Genomic DNA, 8,651 nt, shown 5'->3' on the forward strand with positions numbered 1-8,651 from the left:
TATTCTTCTTCTGTTTTGTTTGCTTTTGTTTTAAATTTACTTAGTTTGTGCATAACTCGTTTATTCTTTTATTACATCAATAAATTCAAACTACTGCTACTCATCATCCAAAGAGGGAACTGAGGAAGTTCAAACATTTGCTTTGAGAATCATAAACTAATGAGGACACATGACCAAAAGAAAAATCAACCACTATAAGATAATTTACTGTTGATAGTGGAAGCGGAAGCGAAAAATTTGACGGGTAATCTTCCTTGGTCAATTTCAGAAAATAGTTTCTTTTTAACACTTTTTCACAACCTGATAAAAGGTATTCACTCTCCTGCTGTAGACAGACAGATTTATGCTTGAGCTTATTGCATTTCACTGTCCTGGACCTCAGAGAGGGATCAGGAACCAGGAGCTTTCACATACAGATAAGGGCAGAACTCCCTCCTGGGTTCAAAGGTACATTTTTGTCAACAGTCTAACTGAAGACTGTTAGACTGGTGACAATATAAAAGGTAGCGACTCTTCATCTAGTTAGAACAAACACTGAGCGCTGGTAGGTATTCTCGCATGGATCAATAAAGAGCTGGTTGAGTGAAAATCACTGATCTCTGCTTGGTAACAAAGAGCGACAGGAGTTTCTTCACAGAAATGTGGATTAAGAAACATTTGCTACCTCGAAAGTCTCAGCTAGACTGAATATCAGTCAAGTAAAATTTGCCTCTGACCTTCACTGGATGATTTTCAAATATTATTCAAAGTTAAAAATAGAAAACACTCACCTACTCACTATGCTTTGCATTAGCCTTTATTTCACAACAGTTTTCAATGGGTGAACCTATTATCTTGCATTATTCTGTACAAAGAGCAGAAAGTCAGAGTTCATTTAGTTAATCAGTATCTTTAAGGTACAGCTGTTAAAAAGACCACAGCTGGTTCATCTATACAGGCACACATTCACCATGGAGCTGCGTCTCTCCGTCTGCGTCCTGCTCCTGCTTTGTGCAACCAGAAGCTCAAATGGAGGGAAGATTTTGGTGTGGTACAGTGAGGCCAGCCACTGGCTCAACATGAAGCCCGTACTGGAAACACTGGTGGACAGAGGACACCAGGTGACGGTCCTGGTCCCGAGCACATCGCTGTTCATGAACAGCAGCGAATCGTCTTGCTTCCAGTATGAACCTTTTGACGTCGACATCTCAGTAAAAGATTTAGAAAAGATTTTTGAAGACATTATCCACTTCTCTATGTATGAGATGGATTTTATGAGCCCCTACGAGATTTACACACATTTTTTAGATTTAATAAGGAAAAACATGAAGTTTTCTCTTAAATTCCTGGATGGAATTGTGAAATCAGAAACCATCATGAAGAAACTGAAGGAGGGAAACTACGACCTGCTATTTGCTGACGCAATCTACACCGGAAGTGACCTGGCTGCCGATATTTTAGGCATCCCTCTCGTCCTTTCTTTGCGCTTTACCGTGGCTCATAATGCTGAGAGGATGTGTGGTCAACTTCCTGCTCCACCGTCCTTCGTCCCCGCTGCTATGAGCAAACTCACAGACAAGATGGACTTCTCAGAGAGACTGTACAACGTCCTCTTCTATGCTCTGCAGGACATTGTAATAAACCAGTTCATGTTGAAAGATATTGACAAATATTACTCTGAAGTCAAAGGTAAGGGTCCCATTAGTACTTTTGAATATTCAACTTTTTCAAAAATTATCATGAAAGCTTTAAAAAAATTTTCACCACCACAAAATTTTTCCAGACTGTTCACTTTTTAAAATGAATATGAAAACTTAAAAAATCTTTGCTTTTTGTTGTGTCCGCTGTATCAGGAACACCCACCAGTGCCTGTGAGTTGATGGGTAATGCGGATATCTGGTTGATGAGAACTTACTGGGATTTTGATTTTCCTCGTCCACTCCTCCCCAACTTTAAATTTGTTGGAGGGATCCATTGCAAACCAGCTAAACCTTTACCAAAGGTGGGGTTATAATTCATCAATTCAAAAGTTACTTAAAGACCTGAACTATACAAATAACCAGCCAACAGAATATGGAATTTAAAACCAATTAAATGGTTCAATGACTGAAAATATTACTTTTTTTGCAGGAAATGGAAAAGTTTGTCCAGAGCTCTGGAGATGCTGGGATTGTTGTCTTCTCTTTAGGATCGATGATCAAGAACGTATCCACAGAAAAGGCGAATATGATCGCTGCAGCGCTCGCTCAGCTTCCACAAAAGGTCAAGAAAATCCATGTGGCAATCAAACACTGCTCAGGGTCAGGGGAGGTAACACAAAGTGTCAAGGTGGTAAAAAAGGATTTAAAATGTTTCTTACAAGAAACATTGATAACAGGAGGTACAGCTCAAACCAATAAACAATCAAAACCAAACAAAGATTAGGTAAGCTGGGTAAAATATACCTACTGAAAATAAAACATTCAATATTTCTAAACTACCACAAATCAAACCAAACAAAACACGGGGGAGAAGCACCACCCAACCTGCAACTAATGCTGGTTTCAAACTGCAGAAATGTCTGATAATCTAACAGGTTGTTCAAGCTTTAACATAATGGTTCAAAGTCTAAATGATCTTCAAAAAGCAATGATGGAAGTAACAAAGGGTTACCTGTACAGTCAGTCCAAATTCGCCCAATGAATAAAGAGCATTTTAAAGGTGCAGCTGATCCATTAAGCTTTCACAGGAGGTGCAGGGCAAAGGTTCCCAATGATCTGGGTGTGTTGCCACAGTTCAATCTGTATTTCCTACAAAGTAAACTTTTGAACATGAAGATTATCCCAAAAAACAGGATTTGTATGACTTACTAAATGTAAGACTAAAGCTTTGTTTTAAAATCATTTTACACGATTCTGACTATTTTTAGGTGCTGTGGAGATACAGTGGACAGAAACCCCAGACTCTGGGTTCCAACACCAGAATATACGACTGGATCCCACAAAACGACCTGCTGGGTGGGTCAATAAGAGAGTCCATCACATTTTTACATAATTAGAGTTAAAATAAATAATGATCAATGAGATACACAGAAATGCCCCATTGCAACATTTGTTAACATTGCTAACTTTTTTCAAAATTTATTTTTTATAAAAATCCATTATTTTGATCCATAGAAGTATCTCAGAAGAAATTTAAATATGTGTACTTATGCATTAAAAAAACTACTTCATGTAACCCTAACTGGCTTAGTTTGATTTCATCTACCATAATTTTCATAAAAATTAACTGATAATGTTTGATTATCTTGGTTTGTACCAGGTCATCCTAAAACCAAAGCTTTCATCACTCACGGAGGGACAAACGGGATCTATGAGGCCATCTACCACGCCGTTCCCATGGTGGGAATCCCCATGTTTGCTGACCAGCCAGACAACATGGTGCACATGGAGGCCAAAGGAGCTGCAGCTAGTGTTAAATTTAACTTTATGACAACTGAGAGCCTCAGAGAAGCCGTAAACAAGGTGATCAACGACAAATCGTAAGTTCTTTCCTTATACCTATGATATTTATGGTAACAAAACATGAATTTTTTTCTTTCAGTTTTGGGACAAGATGTTCATTGACTTGAGACCTTTAAAAAATGATACAAAAAAAATTTGTGGAAAGAAAAACCTAAGGTAAATAATAAAGTACACGGCTAAGTTATTTATTTTCCCTCCTCATCCACAGCTACAAAGAAAATGCGATGCAACTGTCCAGAATCCACCATGACAGACCCATGAGTCCTCGGGACGAGGCCGTCTTCTGGATCGAGTTCACCATGAGAAACAAAGGAGCCAAACACCTGAGGGTTCAGGCCCACGAACTCACCTGGTACCAGTACCACAGCCTGGACGTCCTGGCCTTCYTCCTTATTATAGATCTGCTCCTCATCTTCATCCTCTTCAAGAGCTGCAGCTTCTGTTTCAAGAGATGCTGTGGGAGAAAACAGCCAAAAAGAAAAGTTGAATGAAAAAACTGAAGTGAGATTTACTGTTCAGGTGCTTTTCTAACAAAGTATTTTGAGGTGTTCATGGAATTGCAGCTTTGGAATTTACACATATTAAATATTAAAACATCAGGATTGAGGACATAAAAATAAATATTCTCATTAATTTTTTGGTACTTTTGTGTTATTCTCAGTAAATTCTGACCAACTCAAGTATGATACTGTAACCACCATGTTTCACTGTGATGCAACTGCCCTCAACCTAGAATACCTCTTGATAGCAAACAGGGTTAGATTTTGGGTGTTTTCACACTCGACAGTCCGGTAGATTTGGTTTGATTGGGAACCAAAACTGCAACATTTGTTGCATTTCCAGCTGGTGCAGTTAACTTTCACACTGCACTGTGTTAAACAAAACAAACATTTAAAAATAAAACCTGTTCCCTGCCCTCGCCTGTGGTGGCGCTGCATCCAAGAAATACTAAAGGAAATGACATGAGAACCTCAGAAGAAGACTCAGAGTGCCACTTCCTTCTTCACAAGAGGTAAACAAATGTGGAATGATGTGACAGTTTAGTGGTTGTAGGATTTTGCTTTTATTGTTGGTAGAAGACCACAAGCCATTTCTCCCTCTAGTGATTTGGTTTGGTTGTTTCTACCCAGAATGCCTTCTGCTGTAGTGCACTTCCTGCTTTTAGAGCGGTCTCTGGTCCACTTGTGTCCACATATGTATTGGAACTGAGCCAGAGTTCATTTCAAGTGAACTAATTTTTCTTTTTTGGTCCAAATAAGAGACTTTCTTGGCAAATGAACTGGAGTTTGATTAAAGCGGATTAAACGGGTGTGAATAGCAGGACTGACTATAGAAAACCGGTGAGAGAGCTTTTAATCCCTCAATTCTCTGCATTAACACAATTTCAGTTTCAACAGGAAGAGTTTCACCGCATGAATGTGACACCAGGTTAATAAAACCTGCATTCTAAAACACACTCGCCCTCTTTTTTCCCTAGTTGGTTGTGAGAACGGCCTTGAGGAGACGAGTGCGAAACTGAAACCATCTTCCCTTTTGAAGTTTCAAACGTGATGATTCAGCTGAACAAAAACAACCACATTTAAAGTTTATGATATCACTAATCAATATTTAAAGCCATCATGAGAAAATCTAAAAGATTTTTACTTTATAAATAATCAAAATTAGTACAGAGAAAACTTTGACAAATAATGACAGGCATTCTGACAAAACTCTTCCTGTGCATGAAAAGTGTGGTAGTTGTAAAAAACATTCAAACTACATAAGTTACAGGACGCCACCTGCATGGAAACAGAGTGTATTACAACTAGATCTAAAAGGCCCAACAAGGACATTTTGTTTTTCCAGTTGAAAGGTGAAATTTGTAGTTTTCATGTGCATTGTATTGTTATAAAGTATTATCTAGAAAGACTCAAGTCTCAAAGAGAAACAAGGTAGACAAATAAGATTTACTCTAGTTTCCACCACCACACCTTAAGGTTTGGCAATCATCCAAAGCTGACGTAATGCAAAGATTGAACTTTCTCCTCACTAAACGTCAGCAAAAAACACACCTCTTTTCCTGGAATTAGAGGTGTGTCTACAGTTACCACTGCAGCTGTTACTTTTTCTCTTACTAACAGCTCTCCAGGGCTCAGCCTGCTATCTGGCATTACCCAGTATAAAGAGCAGCGAGTTTGAGTTCGTTGAATCAGTATCTTTAAGGTGTAGCTCATAAAAAGACTGGTTTATCTACAGACACAAGAGCCACCATGGAGCTGCGTCTCTCCGTCTGCGTCCTGCTGCTACTTTGTGCTGTAAAAAGCTCAAATGGAGGGAAGATTTTGGTGTGGTACACTGAGGCCAGCCACTGGATCAACATGAAGCCGGTACTGGAGACACTGGTGGACAGAGGACACCAGGTGACAGTCCTGATCCCAAGTGCGTCAATGTTCATGAACAGCAGCGAACCGTCTCGCTTCCAGTACGAACCTTTTGACGTCGACATCTCAGTAAAAGATTTAGAAAGGCTTTTTCAAGATGTTCTTCACTTCTCCTTGTATGAGATGGATTTCATGAACCCCTACGAGATTTCTGTAAAGTTTTTTGATTTAATGAAGAATAACATGAAAATTTCTGTAAAGTTTTTGGACGGCGTTGTGAAATCAAAACCCATCATGAAGAAGCTGAAGGAGGGAAACTACGACCTGCTATTTGCTGATCCGATCTACCCTGGCTATGACCTGATTGCAGATATTTTGGGCCTTCCTCTTGTTCTTTCTTTGCGCTTCTCCATTGCTCATAATCTTGAAAGGATGTGTGGTCAGCTACCTGCTCCTCCTTCCTTTGTCCCCGCTGTTATGAGCAAACTCACAGACAAGATGGACTTCTCAGAGAGACTCTCCAATGTCCTCTTCTACACTTCGCAGGATTTTTTAATAAGGCAGTTCATGTGGAAACCGATTGACGAATATTACTCTGAAATCAAAGGTAAGCAATAAAAGGTCAAAGTTAGTCTTCAAAGTTTCCAAAATTAACATGAAAACTTTCAAATATTTTGCTTTTTGTTACTGTAACAGGAACACCCACTAGTGCCTGTGAGTTGGTGGGAAAGGCGGATATCTGGCTGCTGAGAACCTACTGGGATTTTGATTTTCCTCGTCCACTCCTCCCCAACTTTAAATTTGTTGGAGGGATCCACTGCAAACCAGCTAAACCTTTACCAGAGGTGTGGTTATAATCCACCATTTCAAAAGTTGCTTAAAGACCTGAACTAAACAAATAACCAGCCAACAGAATACAGAATTTAAAAGCAACTAAATGGTTCAATGACTGAAAATATTACTTTTTTTGCAGGAAATTGAAAAGTTTGTCCAGAGCTCTGGAGATGCTGGGATTGTTGTCTTCTCTTTAGGATCGATGGTCAAGAATGTATCCACAGAAAAGGCGAATATGATCGCCGCAGCGCTCGCTCAGCTTCCACAAAAGGTCAAGAAAATCCAGAAAAAAGATTGTGTTTAAAGCCTTGTAGAGTTTATCTAACCAACTTTCAACCATGTATGCTACTCGAAACATTAAGATTTGTAATGACTCACTCGTTCTGTTTTAAAAACATGAACAACACGTCAAATCACACGACTGAACAACAATTTTTTGACCATTTTTAGGTGCTGTGGAGATACAGTGGACAGAAACCCCAGACTCTGGGTTCCAACACCAGAATATACGACTGGATACCACAAAACGACCTGCTGGGTGGGTTAATAATAGCATCCATCACATTTTACCATCATTTATGTTAAAATAAATGCTACATGAGATGTACAGAAACACCGCACTGCATTGACCATTGTGACACCTCTGACTTTATTCTTGTTCAAATTGTTCAACTGAGAATTTAACACAAATGAATATCTGCATAGTTTGATGGATAAGACTCATTACTTTGATGCATGTAGCTAACAAGAAATGTAAATAAATGTAGTTAAGCAGTTATTTAAAAAAAATTATATAAGCCTAGCTATCACTTAGTTTGACTTGATCCACCATAATTTTGATGAAAATTACTTATGAATGTTTGATTATCTTGGTTTGTACCAGGTCATGCTAAAACCAAAGCTTTCATCACTCATGGAGGGACAAACGGGATCTATGAGGCCATCTACCACGGCGTTCCCATGGTGGGAATCCCCATGTTTGGGGACCAGCCAGACAACATGGTGCACATGGAGGCCAAAGGAGCTGCAGTTAGTGTTAAATTTAACTTTATGACAAATGAGAGCCTGAGAGACGCTGTAAACACGGTGATCAACGACAAATCGTAAGTAGTTTTGTTTTTTAAGTGTCAATTACAATTTTTTATATACATTTTCAGTATATCAAATCAAACGTACATCAACACACAACAGTAAGAGGAAGTATATCATAAGTCAATACAAAGTTTTGAATCCTGAACTCAATTTTTAAAGGAAATTCGACCAAAAGAGTTTCATGTACTCAGTCCGTTTAGTCCAGATTTTGAAGGGCAACTTTTCAATGACATATATGTTGTGTATTACGTTGAATAAATTAATAGTAGGAGAATCCAATTTAAATCATTTTGTAGAGATACCTTTCTTATTTGCAAAAGCAACATATTCAATATTTTTTGAGTCTGAGTGGGCAAACGCACTCAAACATTATGAGTTATGGTGGAAAGCAGTTAGACCACGGGTGGGCAACTCCAGGCCTTAAGGGCCGGTCTCCTGCAACTTTTAGATGTATCTTTACTTCAACACACCTGAGTCAAATAATGAGGTCGTTAGCAGGACTCTGGAGAACTTGGCTGAACTGAGGATCTGATTCAGCTGTTGGACTCAAGTGTGTTGGACCAGGGAGACATCTAAGAGTTGCAGGACACTGGCCCTTCAGGACCAGGATTGCCCACATCTGAGTTAGATCCATCACAATAAGGGTCTGGACAAGATGTTCTCTAACTTGAGACCTTTGAAATAAGAATGCAAATAAAAATCTTGGAAAGAAAAACCCCATGGTAAACCATAAAGTACCATAAAGTGGTAAACAGCTAAGTTATTTATTTTCCCTCCTCATCCACAGATACAAAGAAAATGTGATGAGACTGTCCAAAATCCACCATGACAGACCCATGAGTCCTCGGGACGAGGCCGTCTTCTGGATCGAGTTCACCATGAG

General features: G+C 39.1%; 2 protein-coding genes across 2 annotated transcripts in view; both read left to right on the plus strand.

Moving 5' to 3' along the window:
- Window positions 1-950: 950 nt before the first annotated feature.
- Window positions 951-4,084, plus strand: LOC103469915 (UDP-glucuronosyltransferase 2A2-like). The gene is made up of 6 exons (XM_008417979.1): window positions 951-1,668; window positions 1,833-1,981; window positions 2,110-2,241; window positions 2,888-2,975; window positions 3,280-3,499; window positions 3,691-4,084. Exons 1-6 carry the CDS (start codon window positions 951-953, stop codon window positions 3,971-3,973), a joined length of 1,590 nt encoding a protein of 529 aa, XP_008416201.1. The 3' UTR covers window positions 3,974-4,084.
- Window positions 4,085-4,591: 507 nt separating this feature from the next.
- LOC103469914 (UDP-glucuronosyltransferase 2A1-like) overlaps window positions 4,592-8,651 on the plus strand; it is a 19,730-nt gene continuing 15,670 nt past the window's right edge. Inside the window, exons 1-6 of the mRNA XM_008417978.2 lie at window positions 4,592-6,449; window positions 6,539-6,687; window positions 6,816-6,947; window positions 7,127-7,214; window positions 7,560-7,779; window positions 8,556-8,649. Coding sequence (XP_008416200.2) covers window positions 5,732-6,449; window positions 6,539-6,687; window positions 6,816-6,947; window positions 7,127-7,214; window positions 7,560-7,779; window positions 8,556-8,649 — 1,401 coding nt within the window. The 5' untranslated portion in view covers window positions 4,592-5,731. The remainder of the gene's footprint in view (window positions 6,450-6,538; window positions 6,688-6,815; window positions 6,948-7,126; window positions 7,215-7,559; window positions 7,780-8,555; window positions 8,650-8,651) is intronic.

The sequence above is a fragment of the Poecilia reticulata genome, linkage group LG9 (assembly GCF_000633615.1).
Source record: "Poecilia reticulata strain Guanapo linkage group LG9, Guppy_female_1.0+MT, whole genome shotgun sequence".
Lineage (NCBI taxonomy): Eukaryota > Metazoa > Chordata > Actinopteri > Cyprinodontiformes > Poeciliidae > Poecilia > Poecilia reticulata.